The sequence below is a fragment of the Neoarius graeffei genome, chromosome 22, assembly GCF_027579695.1.
Source record: "Neoarius graeffei isolate fNeoGra1 chromosome 22, fNeoGra1.pri, whole genome shotgun sequence".
Taxonomy (NCBI): domain Eukaryota; kingdom Metazoa; phylum Chordata; class Actinopteri; order Siluriformes; family Ariidae; genus Neoarius; species Neoarius graeffei.
Genome location: NC_083590.1, coordinates 47,481,815 through 47,500,123, shown reverse-complemented (window position 1 = coordinate 47,500,123; position 18,309 = coordinate 47,481,815). Strand labels below are relative to the sequence as shown.

At 44.5% G+C, this 18,309-nt stretch overlaps 1 protein-coding gene across 3 annotated transcripts in view; it reads right to left on the bottom strand.

Moving 5' to 3' along the window:
- The window catches only part of ago3b (argonaute RISC catalytic component 3b), a 146,600-nt gene that overhangs the window by 47,110 nt on the left and 81,181 nt on the right, over positions 1-18,309 (bottom strand). For all 3 annotated transcript variants that reach the window (XM_060904870.1, XM_060904871.1, XM_060904872.1), the window contains exons 2-3: positions 8,009-8,180; positions 5,327-5,447 (exon numbers count right to left, since the gene is read on the bottom strand). In XM_060904870.1, coding sequence (XP_060760853.1) covers positions 5,327-5,447; positions 8,009-8,180 — 293 coding nt within the window. The remainder of the gene's footprint in view (positions 1-5,326; positions 5,448-8,008; positions 8,181-18,309) is intronic.

Genomic DNA, 18,309 nt, shown 5'->3' with positions numbered 1-18,309 from the left:
AACATGACCATGATAATGCTTTGTGACGCCTCTGTGAAAACAGTGTCTGTATCTGTGCATGTTGATTCGCTCAAATCAGCGTCAGGTGTTTCCCATAACGGCTGGGTCCCAAGAGCTGCACCAGACTCAAGCACGCAAAGGCGTGACAGTCAAGTGTTCACCTACTGTGTGACCACAACTTTTAGCTCACGTGTATATCGGCATTAAAATGCCTCATTTTCATCGATAACCCAATCGCAAAGCATCGCGAGCTGCAGTGTGACCGTAGCTTAAAGTGCATATCCTGGACCAAATTCGTTTTTTTATTTTTTTATATGAAAGTATGTCCCTTTACACACTCATCCAGAAGGGTAATTTTGCACAGCACACTGTCTACAGCAGAAAAAAATAAAATAACAAAACGCATCTGGAAAAATCCCAAGGGAGTCTGGAGCCAGATTCGTGACGTCACCTGCGGAAGCGCCAGCAGGCTGCGAGAGCTTTGCACGGTTTCAGTGCAGGCGGGGTACACCCTGGACAAGTCGCCAGGTCATCACAGGGCTGACACATAGACACAGACAACCATTCACACTCACATTCACACCTACGGTCAATTTAGAGTCACCAGTTAACCTAACCTGCATGTCTTTGGACTGTGGGGGAAACCGGAGCACCCGGAGGAAACCCACGCAGACACAGGGAGAGCATGCAAACTCCGCACAGAAAGGCCCTCGCCGGCCACGGGGCTCGAACCCAGGACCGTCTTGCTGTGAGGCGACAGCGCTAACCACTACACCACCGTGCTGCCCCAGGTAGTAACTTAAACAGTATATATGGCCTACACTGCTGAATCCGGAGTATGTTCCACATGGTTCGTTACTGTTCTTTAAAGACTGATTGCTGCATCAAATCACAAAAAACATCTCATTTTTGGTCCTATATCCTATATCACTACCTGGCCTCATGAAGGCACTTGAGGCTGAATGAACACAAATCCCAGCAACCACACTCCAAAATCAAGTGGAAAGCCTTCCCAGAAGAACAGAGGAGGTTATTAATACCAGCAAAGGAGTGAATGAATCCGGAATGGGATGTTCAACAAGCACATACGAGTGTGATGGTGTGGTGTCCCCAAACCCTTGGCCATATAATGTAGTACAGGTGATAGAGAATACAGAAACAGAGCACAGCGATGAAATCCTGCCTCGTACATTATTTCTCGAGTATAGCGACCTTTGCAATATGAGTGCTATGCAAGGTAAGAAAAGAAAAGTTGCCTGTCCATGCTGACGGTCTTGTGTCTGGGTTGTATCTAAGATTTTAACCACATGCATTTACATCGTAATCAAATGCATCTCCAGTTGGCCAAACTGAAATCCGATAGCTGTAATGCGTGATAATCTGCAAATCAGCTCATTACGCTTGAACACCAACTTCGTGCTGTTCCTCGTTTTTAGTTGTACGACGCCAGTTCCAAAAAAGTTTGGACGCTGTATAAACTATTTATAAAAACCCATAACGTGAAGATTTGCTAATCGCGGAAACCCTATATTTCATTAAAAATAGTACAAAGACAACATATCAAATGTTGAAACTGAGAAATTTTATTGTTTTTTGAAAACTAGATGCTAATTTTGAATTTGATGTCAGCAACATATTTCAAAAAAGTTGGGACAGGGCATTTTTACCACTGTACTGCATCACCTCTACCTTTACCAACACTCTGTAAACGTTTGGGGAAATGAGGAGAGCAATTGCTGTAGTTTTGAAAGAGAAATGTTGTCCCTTTCTGCCTGATATACAATTTCAGTTGCTGAACAGTTAGGGGTCTCCTTTGTTGTATCTTGTGCTTCATAATGCACCACATGTTTTACAAGCCCGATTCCAAAAAAGTTGGGACAAAGCACAAATTGTAAATAAAAACGGAATGCAATAATTTACAAATCTCAAAAACTGATATTGTATTCACAATAGAACATAGACAACATATCAAATACCGAAAGTGAGACATTTTGAAATTTCATGCCAAATACTGGCTCATTTGAAATTTCATGACAGCAACACATCTCAAAAAAGTTGGGACGGGGCAATAAGAGGCTGGAAAAGTTAAAGGTACAAAAAAGGAACAGCTGGAGGACCAAATTGCAACTCATTAGGTCAATTGGCAATAGGTCATTAACATGACTGGGTATAAAAAGAGCATCTTGGAGTGGCAGCGGCTCTCAGCAGTAAAGATGGGAAGAGGATCACCCCATCCCCCTAATTCTGCACCGACAAATAGTGGAGCAATATCAGAAAGGAGTTTGACAGTGTAAAATTGCAAAGAGTTTGAACATATCATCATCTACAGTGCATAATATTATCAAAAGATTCAGAGAATCTGGAAGAATCTCTGTGCGTAAGGGTCAAGGCCGGAAAACCATACTGGGTGCCCGTGATCTTCGGGCCCTTAGACGGCACTGCATCACATACAGGCATGCTTCTGTATTGGAAATCACAAAATGGGCTCAGGAATATTTCCAGAGAACATTATCTGTGAACACAATTCACCGTGCCATCCGCCGTTGCCAGCTAAAACTCTATAGTTCAAAGAAGAAGCCGTATCTAAACATGATCCAGAAGCGCAGACGTCTTCTCTGGGCCAAGGCTCATTTAAAATGGACTGTGGCAAAAGTGGAAAACTGTTCTGTGGTCAGACGAATCAAAATTTGAAGTTCTTTATGGAAATCAGGGACGCCGTTTCATTCGGACTAAAGAGGAGAAGGACGACCCGAGTTGTTATCAGCGCTCAGTTCAGAAGCCTGCATCTCTGATGGTATGGGGTTGCATTCGTGTGTGGGGCATGGGCAGCTTACACATCTGGAAAGACACCATCAATGCTGAAAGGTATATCCAGGTTCTAGAGCAACATATGCTCCCATCCAGACGACGTCTCTTTCAGGGAAGACCTTGCATTTTCCAACATGACAATGCCAAACCACATACTGCATCAATTACAGCATCATGGCTGCGTAGAAGAAGGGTCCGGGTACTGAACTGGCCAGCCTGCAGTCCAGATCTTTCACCCATAGAAAACATTTGGCGCATCATAAAACGGAAGATACGACAAAAAAGACCTAAGACAGTTGAGCAACTAGAATCCTACATTAGACAAGAATGGGTTAACATTCCTATCCCTAAACTTGAGCAACTTGTCTCCTCAGTCCCCAGACGTTTACAGACTGTTGTAAAGAGAAAAGGGGATGTCTCACAGTGCTAAACATGGCCTTGTCCCAACTTTGAGATGTGTTGTCATGAAATTTAAAATCACCTAATTTTTCTCTTTAAATGATACATTTTCTCAGTTTAAACATTTGATATGTCATCTATGTTCCATTCTGAATAAAATATGGAATTCTGAAAGTTCCACATCATTGCATTCCATTTTTATTTACAATTTGTACTTTGTCCCACCTTTTTTGGAATCGGGGTTGTGAATGGGAGACAGGTCTGGACTGCAGGCAGGCCAGTTTAGCACCCGGACTCTTTTACTATGGAGCCATGCAGTTTTAATATGTGCAGAAAGTGGTTTGCCATTGTCTTGCTGAAAGAAGGAAGGCCTTCCCTGAAAAAGATTTTGTCTGGATGGCAGCATATTGCTCTGAAACGTGTATATATCACTGAGCATTAATGATGCCTTCCCAAATGTACAAGCTACCCATGTCATGTGCACTAACGCCCCCTCATACCATCACAGATGCTGGCTTTTGAACTGTGCACTGATAAGCCGGATGGTCCCTCTCCTCTTTAGCCTGGAGAACGTGGGGTGCGTGATTTCTAAAAAGAATTTCTACTTTTGATTCTTCAGACCTCAGGACAATTTTCCACTTCACCTCAGTCCATCGTAAAAGAGCTCGGGCCCAGAGAAGGTGGCGGTGTTTCTGGATAGTGTTTATATCTGGTTTTAACTTGCATTTGTGGATGCAGTAACGAACTGTTTTCACAGACGATGGTTTTCTGAAGCATTCCTGAGCCCAAAAAGTGACTTCCACTACAGACATGTGTCTGCTTTTAATGCAGTGTCTCCTGAGGGCCTGAAGATCACAGGCATCCAATGTCAGTTTTCAGCCTTGTCTCTTGCATACAGAGATTTCTCCAGATTCTCTGAATCTTTTAATGATATTATGTACCATAGATGATGTGATTCCCAAATTCTTTGCAATTTTACATTGAGGAACGTTATTCTTAAATTGTTGCACTGTTTGCCCACACAGTCTTTTACAGAGCGGTGAACCCCTCCCCATCTTTACTTCTGAGAGACTCCGTCTCTCTGGGATGCTCTTTTTAGACCCAATCAGGTTACTGACCTGTTGCCAACTAAACAAATTAGGGTTGGTTTTGCATTGCACAACTTTTTCAGTCTTTTGTTGCCCTGTCCCAATTTTTCTGAAAAGTGTTGCTAACATCAAATTTAAAATGAGCATATATATATTTCACGGGCGGCACGGTGGTGTAGTGGTTAGCGCTGTCGCCTCACAGCAAGAAGGTCCTGGGTTCGAGCCCCGGGGCCGGCGAGGGCCTTTCTGTGTGGAGTTTGCATGTTCTCCCCGTGTCCGCGTGGGTTTCCTCCGGGTGCTCCGGTTTCCCCCACAGTCCAAAGACATGCAGGTTAGGTTAACTGGTGACTCTAAATTGACCGTAGGTGTGAATGTGAGTGTGAATGGTTGTCTGTGTCTATGTGTCAGCCCTGTGATGACCTGGCGACTTGTCCAGGGTGTACCCCGCCTTTCGCCCGTAGTCAGCTGGGATAGGCTCCAGCTTGCCTGCGACCCTGTAGAAGGATAAAGCGGCTAGAGATAATGAGATATATATTTCACAAAACAATAAAATTTGTTAGTTTCAACATTTGCTATGTGGTCTTTGTACCATTTTCAATTAAATATAGGGTTTCCATAATTTGCAAATTATCACATTGGGTTTTTATTTATGTTTTACACCATGTCCCAACTTTTTTGGAATTGGGGTTGTATGATTCAGATGGTTACAGCATCAAAAATAGTGATGCGTCATTTGAAATGCACTGGCATTCACAGAGCATGTGCGTCACATTTTTGATTGTCAAATGTGGCTTGGAGAGACGGGAGCATTTGCACTTCTCAGAGCAGCCCTGCAGTAGTTTGAGCGATCAGATTTAAATTTTTTGCAAATGCGTCTTGGGTGCATTTACACTTTTGTGCATAAAAATGATCAAATGAAATAAAGCTGATACTCAAGATGCATGAAAAGTACCAAATGTAATATGTCTCAGGTTTTACATACATGCATACAGTAAAAAAAAAAAAAAAAAAAAAAAGTGTGTGTCTCTTACTCCTCCTGCAGCAACTGGTAGTGGGTGTGCTGTGTACAGGCTCTTCTTGCCATCATACACTGGTCTTCTGTCTCCAAAGATTGTCACTTTAAAATGCTGCACCATGGAGTCCACGACCTCCCTAGAGGTTATCGAAAGACACAAAACAAACATGCTCGTTGTCACTTTAGGCGTTAGGGCTAGGAATAGCTCTAATCTGGAGCACTCCTTTATAATTAACTTTGAATTCTGACACAGCCTTAAATCAATCTGTGTCTTTTGCACCGGCTGAAATGATTCTGAACTACCTTTCACATGTCAGTTTCCAAAAGATGGGAGAAATGAGAGTGTGCACACTAGGGTTATAACTTTTTTACAACCTCTATACCCTGTATCATATTTTGATGAACTTTTGCTAGTAATGAAAGGAATTGACCTTCATTTGGTCATATTTTTGAAAAAAGTCCCCCCGGACTCAAAATGAAGTTTTCGTAAAGCCGACCAACAACCAGAATAATACCTGCAGTCTCCTGCACAGCATCAAATGAAGGAGCTGACATGCCAGCAGGTGTGCTGGCTTTCAGTCTTTTGGATGGATGGATGTATCGTTTTAATGTCAGCGCATTTTCTAGTGGAGTAGCCCACTTGTCCCCGACTCTCCTGTTGTTATACCTTGTACAGTTCTTTGTCCTCAGCATTCAGCCATTCCCCATCCAACTTTGTGACATCAAATACATCAACTAAACATCCATAATCTCCCCGTCTGGTGCAGTCATCAAACACTTGCACCACTTTCTCCAACTTTGCACTTACTGCTTGATCAGAGATTATTGGAAAGTTCAGTTGTTCAGTCCACAAAAGCTTCACCTCCTTGGAAATTTTCTTCAGTCTATCTTTCCGGCCTTTGATGTCTGGTGCCATGTGTTTAAAGCGGCCAATTATGTCTCTCTTTAGTGGCATTCTTGTTCTGTCCATTAATGGGGTTTGCACTAATGGGATAGGCCCCCTCACCATCGTGGATTTCTTGAAGTCAATCCCATTCTTTTTCCAAATCTTCTTGTTCCTCTCAACTTCACTGTAACTCTTTCTGTGTGACATTCTCAGCCAACCATTCACTATGGAACAGCTTGAACAACACAAACTTCACCAATTCGACATGGTAGTGCATGTATGAAAGGCCCCGGTCACACCGCCCGAACTTTGCTGGAGCGTTCCTGGAGCGGTGAAAAAAATTCATCACCGCTCGTAACCGTTCACCACCGTTTAACAAAAGTTGGCCCCCGTTAAAGCAACGCCGTATACGCTCGGCCACCGGTGATGTTTCTCGAGGGGCCCTCCTCCTGCTCCGAAAGTTTTGAGCTGCACAAAATATTGCGAGCGGTGAGGAGGGGGCAATTTTCCGCCCCGGCAAAGTTCACCCCCGCTCCACCAACGCCCAGTCAAAGTTTGGCACCGCTAGACGCAAGTTCGTGGACGCTTGGGTCCGCTAGGCCAACGCAGAAATCTTGAACGCTGGACCACCGCTGCTTTGCCAGCGTTGCCTGGGCGGCGATTAAACGTTGCACAAACTTCGGTGGAGCGGTTGTAAGCGTTTTACGAGCGGACACGGGGTTGCTGGAACGGTGTCGGGCGTTGAAGCAGCTATCCATGGCGGCGATGAACTTTGGTTTGGCGTTGGTATAGAGGTGTCGGAGCGGGACCAGAATTTGGCTATAAATACGGGGAGAAATGGACCAGGAGCTCATTTGGAATCGAGCTGCCGTTGAGTTCAGACCTCATCTATATCGAATTTGCTCAAAGTTACAGTAAAACTGTATCACCATGGATGCTGAGAGACTTGCTATGATTGGTGCTAAACCAACTTTATACCCCCGCCGAGCCAAAGCCCGCATGCGCAGAACGCCGCTATACCAACGCTCGCGTCACCGCTAAACCAACGCTCGCTACCGCTAAACCAACGCTAAAGCAACGCCGGCTTCAGCGGTGCACTGCTAAGCCAACGCCCGTGTTTTCGATTTTTTTCCCATTTTGTGCGCGGTGACGAGCGTTGTCGAAATTCGGCCCCCCCTCCCTACCGTTCAAGGAACGCTCCAGCAAAGTTCGGGCGGTGTGACCCGGGCCAAAGTGAGAACAGAAACTGAAACTCCAGAATTCTGGGATGGCTTTAGGCCTACAACATATCACTAGTTGAACAAAACAGATTTCCCCAACTCTACATGGCTTATACAGTGAAACTGAAACTCCAGGATTCTGGGAAAGCTGTAGGCTACAATATATCACTACTAAACGAGACAGATTTCCCCAAATTTACACGGCTTATAAAGTGAAAGCAAGAATAGAAACTGAAACTCCAGTATATTATGATGGCAGTACAACATATCATTGATCCATTTTCAGTCAAATTGACTTGTAATGGCCCTTGTGATAACTTAGCACGGTTTTGCATTTCATATCATTGGCTGTAATGTGTATTTAATACTTTTTTGTTTCGGGGGGACTTTTTTTTTTTTAAAGAGTGCTGAAAATGGAGTTTGGTTTCTTCAGTTATACCAAAAAGTTCATCCAATCATGATGCAGGACTTGGATTTTGGAAAAAAGTTATAACCCTAGTGCACACAATCATCTCTTTGACCCCAAAAAAAAAAAAAGTCACTGAGCCAATCTGTGCCCTGTTCCGTGAAAGACAGAATGATTAGCACGCACCTGTTGACACGGCGTGGACATCGCTCTGGCTTGATGTCCACATCGTACAGGTAGACGTCCATCTTTGGGATGTCCACCTGAAAGCAGTTGGCCAGTAGCTTGATGGGCTTGCCCATGGTGCCATAGCCAGGTCTGCGTGGCACGGAGAACAGGGGCGCAGCCCCAACAGCTCCTGCACACACAGGCATTTAACATGAGCAGAACCAATCACTTGGGGGGGGGAGAAGGGGGGAGCATGGCACAACACAACCCAGATATACTTACACTAGCACACCTACATACACTTACACCTTTTGGTTTATCCAAAACAGTTTGTTTCAGGAAGCCATGACAAGCTGTATTAAAATATCCCAAATATCGTAATATATTCAAAGCCTTAAAGTCAGTGTTGCTAGGTGTCATTCTGTTATCTGGTACTTCCATACAGAGATGGATGTAGGATTTGCATATCTGAAACATTGCATTCTATTAAATGTAGCAGCTAGACATACACTACCGTTCAAAAGTTTGGGGTCACCCAGACAATTTTGTGTTTTCCATGAAAAGTCACACTTTTATTTACCACCATAAGTTGTAAAATGAATAGAAAATATAGTCGAGACAGTTTTCTGGCCATTTTGAGCATTTACAGTGGTGCTTGAAAGTTTGTGAACCCTTTAGAATTTTCTATATTTCTGCATAAATATGACCTAAAACATCATCGGATTTTCACACAAGTCCTAAAGGTAGATAAAGAGAACCCAGTTAAACAAATGAGACAAAAATATTATACTTGGTCATTTATTTGTTGAGGAAAATGATCCAATATTACAGATCTGTGAGTGGCAAAAGTATGTGAACCTCTAGGATGAGCAGTTAATTTGAAGGTGAAATTAGAGTCAGGTGTTTTCAATCAATGGGATGACAATCAGGTGTGAGTGAGCACCCTGTTTTATTTAAATAACAAGGATCTATCAAAGTCTGATCTTCACAAACACATGTTTGTGGAAGTGTATCATGGCACGAACAAAGGAGATTTCTGAGGACCTCAGAAAAAGTGTTACTGATGCTCATCAGGCTGGACAACGTTACAAAACCATCTCTCAAGAGTTTGGACTCCACCAATCCACAGACAGACAGACTGTGTACAAATGGAGGAAACTCAAGACCATTGTTACCCTCCCCAGGAGTGGGCGACCAACAAAGATCACTCCAAGAGCAAGGCGTGTAATAGTCGGCGAGGTCACAAAGGACCCCAGGGTAACTTCTAAGCAACTGAATGCCTCTCTCACATTGGCTAATGTTAATGTTCATGAGTCCACCATCAGGAAAACACTGAACAACAATGGTGTGCATGGCAGGGCTGCAAGGAGAAAGCCACTGCTCTCCAAAAAGAACATTGCTGCTTGTCTACAGTCTGCTAAAGATCATGTGGACAAGCCAGAAGGCTATTGGACAAATGTTTTGTGGACGGATGAGACCAAAATCGAACTTTTTGGTTTAAATGAGAAGCGTTATGTTTGGAGAAAGGAAAACACTGCATTCCAGCATAAGACCCTTATCCCATCTGTGAAACATGGTGGTGGTAGTATCATGGTTTGGGCCTGTTTTGCTGCATCTGGGCCAGGACGGCTTGCCATCATTGATGGAACAATGAATTCTGAATTATACCAGCAAATTCTAAAGGAAAATGTCAGGACATCTGTCCATGAACTGAATCTCAAGAGAAGGTGGGTCATGCAGCAAGACAACGGCCCTAAGCACACAAGTCGTTCTACCAAAGAATGGTTAAAGAAGAATAAAGTTAATGTTTTGGAATGGCCAAGTCAAAGTCCTGACCTTAATCCAATCGAAATGTTGTGGAAAGACCTGAAGTGAGTAGTTCATGTGAGGAAACCCACCAACATCCCAGAGTTGAAGCTGTTCTGTATGGAGGAATGGGCTAAAATTCCTCCAAGCCGGTGTGCAGGACTGATCAACAGTTACCGGAAACGTTTAGTTGCAGTTATCGCTGCACAAGGGGGTCACACCAGATACTGAAAGCAAAGGTTCACATACTTTTGCCACTCACAGATATGTAATATTGGATCATTTTCTTCAATAAATAAATGACCAAGTATAATATTTTTGTCTCATTTGTTTAACTGGGTTCTCTTTCTCTACTTTTAGGACTTGTGTGAAAATCCGATGATGTTTTAGGTCATATTTATGCAGAAATATAGAAAATTCTAAAGGGCTCACAAACTTTCAAGCACCACTGTAATCGACCCCACAAATGTGATGCTCCAGAACCTCAATCTGCTCAAAGGAAGGTCAGTTTTATAGCTTCTCTAAAGAGCTCAACTGTTTTCAGCTGTGCTAACATGATTGTACAAGGGTTTTCTAATCATCCATTAGCCTTCTGAGGCAATGAGCAAACACATTGTACCATTAGAACACTGGAGTGAGAGTTGCTGGAAATGGGCCTCTATACACCTATGGAGATATTGCACCAAAAACCACACATTTGCAGCTAGAATAGTCATTTAGCACATTAGCAATGTATAGAGTGGATTTCTGATTAGTTTAAAGTGATCTTCATTGAAAAGAACAGTGCTTTTCTTTCAAAAATAAGGACATTTCAAAGTGACCCCAAACTTTCGAACGGTAGTGCATTACTGTGACTGTAGAAGAGAGCAAGGGATAAGAATTTGCTTTAGTTTTATCAATCAACATTTATTTTGTGTTCATTATGAGTCAAGTCATGGTGAAAGACATGGCGTGCCTTGTCAATCCGAAACCCCCCCCCCGAAAAAAACACTAATGTTATTAGTGTACAAATTAATACCAACGCACCAGATTTCCTTTACATGGCACATGTGTATTGGGACTTTATTAAAAAAGGGCTTGGGTGAGGTAACTGGCCCCAGGGGATGTGGTGCAAGGCACATAAGACTTTGAACCTTATGGCCCTTTTCCACTACCCTTTTTCAGCTCACTTCAGCCCGACACGGCTCACGTTTCGACTACCTCAGAGCGGCGCGACTCAGCTCGCTTCAGCCCTACTCAGCACCCAAAACTCACACCATTTTGCAGTGAGGCTGAAGCGAGCCAAACCAAGCCGAGTAGGGCTAGGGACGTGAGGAGACACTCCCCTGTGCACTGATTGGTGAGGAGGCGTGTCCTCACATGCCCACACACGCCCCGTGAGCACGCTGGGATCTGTAAACACCGTAAACCCAGAAGAAGAATTACGAATTAAAGCCGCAAGCGGCCTCGACGGGCCCTCGCGCCAGCGGCCAAGGGGGGCGGGGGCATGCGTCCCTGCGAAAAACCTTCCACAGCTTCTTCGGCAAGAGACATTACCCCAAGGTAGTGGTGTGAAGGAAAAGCATTATGGAATTATTTACCAAAAACCCGTGTTGGAGCAATTGCGTCGGCCAAAAACAGCGCCCCCCATGGACGAAAATTCCCAAAATGTGGTATACAAGACATGGGAGGTAGTAAGAGGGTGGCCGTGAAGTTTGACCAAATTTGAGGAAAGATTGGATTTTTTGCCCAAAAATAGCGCCCCCAGTGGCGAAATATCACAGAAATTGGGTCACATGTCAGAAGCCCAATGAGTGATTTGCGTGTGAAGTATGAGCAGTTTTGAGCAATTAGAAGATTTGTTATGAATTTTTAAGCATGTTAAATTTTGCAGTGAAAATTGATAGACGTATAACTTCTGAACGGTTAATGCTACGTGAAACGTATTTAGAAACTTTTGTCAGCCATGTCTGTAGATCATGTGTATCAATTTTGGTGACATTCCTATGAACGGTCTAGGAGGAGTTGCGCCGTGTTCGTGGCCATGCATTTCGCACAAAAGTGAAATTACCTCACTTCCTGTTGGGCGTGGCTAATGCATTGGCATTACATTTTTGTCCGGCTTAGTGAGATACATATGCGTACCAAATGGCATGCCACTACTACAAACTCCATGGCAACCAGGCACCTTAATGCGGGAGGCCAAAATCACAACGAGTTAGGGGGCGCTATAGAGGCCCTGAGGCCCGCCTGGATCTGGGCTTCTGGTTCTCAGTAGCGGTGGCAGTCTAAGAAAAAGGAGCCAAATTTCGTGCGTTGTCGACCATGGCAAGCGCCCCAATAAGGGTCTTGTAAAGAGTTTGCTTGGCAAGTTTGACAGATCAGAAGCTGCAATATCATTTCTGCCATAACCAGCACCCCCAGGGGCGAAAGTGCACAAAATTTGGTGTAGATGTCAGGTGAGCTATGAAGAGTTTGCGTATGAAGTTTGATGACAATTGAGTAAATAGAAGATGAGATATAGATTTTTGAAGAATAAATTTTTTGGTTTTTCCCATGTCAGTAGGTGGCGCTATGCTGTACATGAGCGATTATGAGCTGGAAAAATAAGTGTCTACAACAGCAACGTACTATCACAAGGTAGTGGTGTGAAGGAAAAGCATTATGGAATTATTTACCAAAAAGCCGTTTTGGAGCAATTGCGTCGGCCAAAAACAGCGCCCCCCATGGACGAAAATTCCCAAAATGTGGTATACAAGACATGGGAGGTAGTAAGAGGGTGGCCGTGAAGTTTGACCAAATTTGAGGAAAGATTGGATTTTTTGCCCAAAAATAGCGCCCCCAGTGGCAAAATATCACAGAAATTGGCTAACATGTCAGAAGCCCAATGAGTGATTAGCGTGTGAAGTATGAGCAGTTTTGAGCAATTAGAAGATTTGTTATGAATTTTCTAGCATGTAAAATTTTGAAGTGAAAATTGATTGACGTATAACTTCTGAACGGTTTATCGTACGTGAAACGTATTTAGTAACTTTTGTCAGCCATGTCTGTAGATGATGTGTATCAATTTTGGTGACATTCCTATGAACGGTCTAGGAGGAGTTGCGCCGTCTTCGTGGCCATGCATTTCGCACAAAAGTGAAATTACCTCACTTCCTGTTGGGCGTGGCTAATGCATTGGCATTACATTTTTGTCCGGCTTAGTGAGATACATATGCGTACCAAATGGCATGCCAGTACTACAAACTATATGGCAACGAGGCACCTTAATGCGGGAGGCCAAAATCACAACGACTTAGGGGGCGCTATAGAGGCCCTGAGCCCCGGCCAAGTTTGGGCTTTTGGTTCTGAGTAGCGGTGGCAATTCTCGGAAGTGGTGCCAAATTTCGTGCGTTTTCGCCCATGGCAAGCACCCCGAAAATGGCCCAACAGCGGAGAAAAATAAAGAAGAAGAAGAAGAAGAGGAAGAAGACGGAAGAATAATAATAGTGAACTCTTACAAGAACAATAGGGCCTTCGCCCATAGGGCTCGGGCCCTAATTACGAGAATTTCTGAAGCCTTATGCGCCTCGCCTCATCTATACGCTCTTGCCAGTATCTGTTGGCGTTGTCGGTGACAACAAGCCACAGCACCAAGACCAGCAACACTAACGACTCCATGTCCTCCATGTTTATTGTTTACTATCCGGGTCGTGAGACTACCGCTTAAAAGGTCACTGATGTCACTGTTTGCGCCACCTAACGACATCACGTGACGTCCACCCACTTTCGGTAACTCCACCCAATGTGTCCACCCACTTCCAGCCAGCACGGTTCAGCGCGGTTGGAGTCGAAATGCAACTCCAACAGCCCCGCTCAGCCCGACTCAGCCCAACTCAGCACGGCACGGCTCAGCCCAACTCAGCCGCGTTGGTAGTGGAAAAGCAGCATAAGAGGCCTTCAAACTGCCTCCAGTTGAAGGCAGCATCGATGTATCCTCAATGCTGCCTCATCTCATCATCTCTAGCCGCTTTATCCTGTTCTACAGGGTCGCAGGCAAGCTGGAGCCTATCCCAGCTGACTACGGGTGAAAGGCGGGGTACACCCTGGACAAGTCGCCAGGTCATCACAGGGAAAAAGTGGAAAAGCGGCATTAGAGTTTTTGTTATAAATAATATCTACTCAATATCCATGATCATCCTCTGTGCCAAAAGAGCACCGTGCTTTGGGGTGGCACGGTGGTGTAGTGGTTAGCGCTGTCGCCTCACAGCAAGAAGGTTCCGGGTTCAAACCCAGCGGCCGGTGAGGGCCTTTCTGTGTGGAGTTTGCATGTTCTCCCCGTGTCCGCGTGGGTTTCCTCCGGGTGCTCCGGTTTCCCCCACAGTCCAAAGACATGCAGGTTAGGTTAACTGGTGACTCTAAATTGACCGTAGGTGTGAATGTGAGTGTGAATGGTTGTCTGTGTCTATGTGTCAGCCCTGTGATGACCTGGCGACTTGTCCAGGGTGTACCCCGCCTTTCGCCCGTAGTCAGCTGGGATAGGCTCCAGCTTGCCTGCGACCCTGTAGAACAGGATAAAGCGGCTAGAGATGATGAGATGAGATGAGTACCCCCATTTTTCACAGGCTCAAAAGTAATTGGACAACTGACTAATAAGCAGTTCATGGCCAGTTATGCCCTGTTTTCCCGCCATTTCATGACAAATTAAGGAGATAAAAGGTCTGGAGTTGATGCCAAGTTTTGAATTTCCATTTGGCAGCTCTCAACATGCGACCCAAAGATGTATTCATGTGAAGTGATCACCATAGGCTTTAAACCCCCCCCCCACACACACACACACACACAAAACCAAAAACCCACAACCCAGATCCATCAGAGAGATGGCGGAAACTTGTATTATTGTCTCTTGGTGGATGATGTACTATAGACCCTTCCCACGTGACGTCACGACAAACGCGGCCGCCATTTTGGACATGAACTACCAGTAGTCTACCACAGCCAACAACGAGGAACGACGGCGAAGCATCGAAAGGAATATAGCCATCAAAGAAAGTTTTTACTTTCAGCAAGACTTCCATCATGCCATTATATTGTTGTGCACCTGGATGTAGTAACCATCAACACACAAGGCAAGATTTATCATTTTATCGGATCCCGACAGATGCTGACCGACGGAGAAGATGGATGGTCTCTAAAATATTGGCAAAATGTTTATTGACATAGCAATCGTGTGTAACGGGAAGCATTTGCATATCCGAAGTGTTGTGTTTACATCAAAGATAAAATAAACCGATATGACAACGACTGCTGCTGCCAGGTTGGGGACACAAACTAGTAGAAAGGAAGTGTGCCAACAGTGCCAACACCCTTCCTTTGTGGTCGATTCTGCTTTAAGGTAAGATGCATTTAATTATTCGTCTGCTGTGGGTTTGGAATCGGTAGCCTGACCGATTCGTTCATGTTTGTGGTGCCATTTGTTTGTTGACGCGTGTTGAAATGGAAGATTGGTTGTTGACATGATTTCCAGTGATGCTTTGGTGCTGCTGTGGATCAGATGTGTTGAGTAGCCTGACTGTTTTTTTTTTTTTCTTGCGTGTGGTATCATTGTTGACGCGAGGTTGTTTTTTGAACATGCCAATGCGGACACGATTTCCCCTGATGAGTTATGACTTCAGACGCGATGCGTGTGTGGAGGTGTGGAGTCCGCGTGATGTGCGTAAGATAGGCTTCTCATGTGTTTGGAGATCCGCGCTCTGAGACAAGCGCAAGCACCCCCCCCAAGGGAAAAAAGGGACCCCCCGAAAATATCGGCATAGTTCGAACACTGGGTTGGAGAAAGTAATGGCAAATAGTGAGTGCACAAACCATAGAAGGTAAACTGTACACAGCGCCAGGGCAGTGTGATGGTATGTCTAGGCCCTGTTTACATTATTTCGAATCAGCGGATCATCAGATTAACGTTTTTAAAACGATTCACGTACACACACAAATAGCAGGAAGTGAAGTCCGCGCCGTTTTTCAGCAGTCGCGTCACATGACCAACGTGGCATGACCAACGCCAGCGAATCAGGAAGGTGGATGTCACACCAGCGAATCAGGAAGGTGGATGTCACAGTGATGTTGTCCAATGACGACGTCAGCTAGAGCTCAGCACTGCGTATCCTCGTTCCTCAATGTTTACACAGCACCGGATCAGATACGTACTGGGTTGAAAACGTGGGCCCTGGCGGATTCAAATTGTTCCGCCTGTGGAGTCGTTTCCCGGCGTTTTAATGTGCACAGACAGTGCATCCGCAACGAAAACGATACGGATACGGTCTAATGTAAACACCACCTTAGATTGTGTTAGCTTATCAATGAACACACTCGTCACTCGACGAGTTTCACGTCTTTACGACGGATACTTAAATGTGTGTTAGGTATTATTGTTGCAGTCTAAGCAGTCATTGTAGCAGCTAGATGAGCGAGAACCGAAAGGGTCTGTGCCATAAACCGTTATTTCGTCATGTCCAAAATGGTGGTCGCGTTTACGAAGGTCACACGAGTGAAAAGGGTCTATAGAGATCTTGCAGTCACGTGACCGGAAAGTACACAACCGCCATCTTGTCGGTCAAAAACACCGCTGAATACTGCTGCACTCGTGTGCAGAATGGATCAATTTCAACCGACGGACTACACGGCTCATTTTTCTAATGAACAGATAATTAGATATATGTCTAAAATAAACGATCTACAGATTTGTGACCCTTATGGCTTTCCGGACGGAGTTTTCACGACCGGATTTTGAACTGCCAGCGGAATACCCGGACGTGTATAATTACCTCATTAACTTTCCCTCGCTGTTCAGTGGTGAAGCACTGCGCGCTTATAAATCTCTGGACAGTTATTGCTACAGAAATTCAGGATTTGTCAGCGACTCAGATGTGGCATCTTGTAAACAAGAATCCTCATTGGATGGGTAAGTCACTTAAGTTTTTTTTTTTTGTAAGTCACTTGAGTACAGCACTGACCAGCCGATTCTAGAATAGAATAGAATAAGGTAATTCCAGCTGTAATTCCAAATCGTCCATCTTGTTTACATGGATCTGGCGTTGGAGAGGTAGAGGCTTGGCAGTGGAGGTTTGAGTAGCTGTTTTCTGAGCTTAGTCAACAGGCCGGCTCTGCAGCCTCGCTTTTGCTTCCGTTCCCGGCGCTGCCTCCTTCCCTTTGCTTCCAATAACAATCCACGGAGACCCCGCTGGTCTCGCTGTCTCATCCGGAATGTTTTTTTTTTTTTTTCTCATCCGGAATGTTGTGCATGCGATGGAAATCGCTACAAACTGTCATTTTCTGCTGGAAACCAATGTCCAGTAAGTCCATACGGTTGTAGTGGATACTGAAGTCCGGTACAGACGAACAACATGCAAAAATACACACAAAAAACATAAAAAATGTGCACAGGTAGGGAGAGCTTGTAGCCGCAGCCGTTGTAGTAGAATTGTATATAGTAGGGTTTTCCAGAAGAAAAGGTAGAAGTAAAAGCAGAAGTAGAACCAGAAGGCGGAATATGGCGTTTGACCGACAAGATGGCGTCTGTCACAATCTGGATCGGCTGTGACGTCACATGCAAGTGCTCCATAGACAGAGTTGTGGTTGTGACATGACCCCCCCCCCAGTTTCTTAATAAAGAACTTAATGGTGCTTCACACAATGTTCAATGCTTCGGATACATTTTATAACCAAACCCTGATCAATACTTTGTCGTAATTTTGATAACTCCTCAGTCTTCATGTTGCTGTTTGGTTGATATGCTTAAACAAGTTCTGAGGCCTTGCAGGAATTTATAGTTGAGATCACACGACACAAATTGCACATAGCTGGCTATTCTCTCATGCTGAGGTTTTTAAACAATTAAGTTCAGAGCTGTCTTCACACATTTGTAGGCATGTAACGATTCACCCAATTTGATTTGAATTGCATACTAGTATGCATTTGATCAATCAACACGCCATTACTTTCTTAGAAACTAAGTACAAATTACTTACTAATGTCTATAGTGAGAGAAAATAGTGATGGAAATAAAACGTGCTCCTTGACCGGACAACAGTTCCACAAAAGTAAGTTCTGGAGTGCTGATTACTGAATACTAGTGCTGTCAAGCGATTGAAATATTTAATCGCGATTAATGTCGCGACTGTCATAGTTAACTCGCGATTAATCGCAATTTAATCGCACATTTTTGTCACATAAAAAAACCATTGTAATTCTCTTATCAGCATAAAAAAGTGAATGGGCTTGCTTTGCACCAATGTTTTTTTTTTTTTTATTGCAAAGCATAACACGTCTTGACACAGCCACTGCAAAGTGAAACCTAAGCCGAGCACCAGTGCGGGGCTAGCAAGAGAACCATGAGTGAAGTGATCTACTGTTTGAGTTAAGGCCAATTTATGCTGACAACCCAGTCCTCGCAGATAGCGTCGCAGACAGTGTCTGCGTAGCCCCCCCACCTTCGCAGACTCTCTGCGCGCACCTCCCAAAAATTGTGACCACCGCAGAAGCCTCGCAGACAGCGCCGC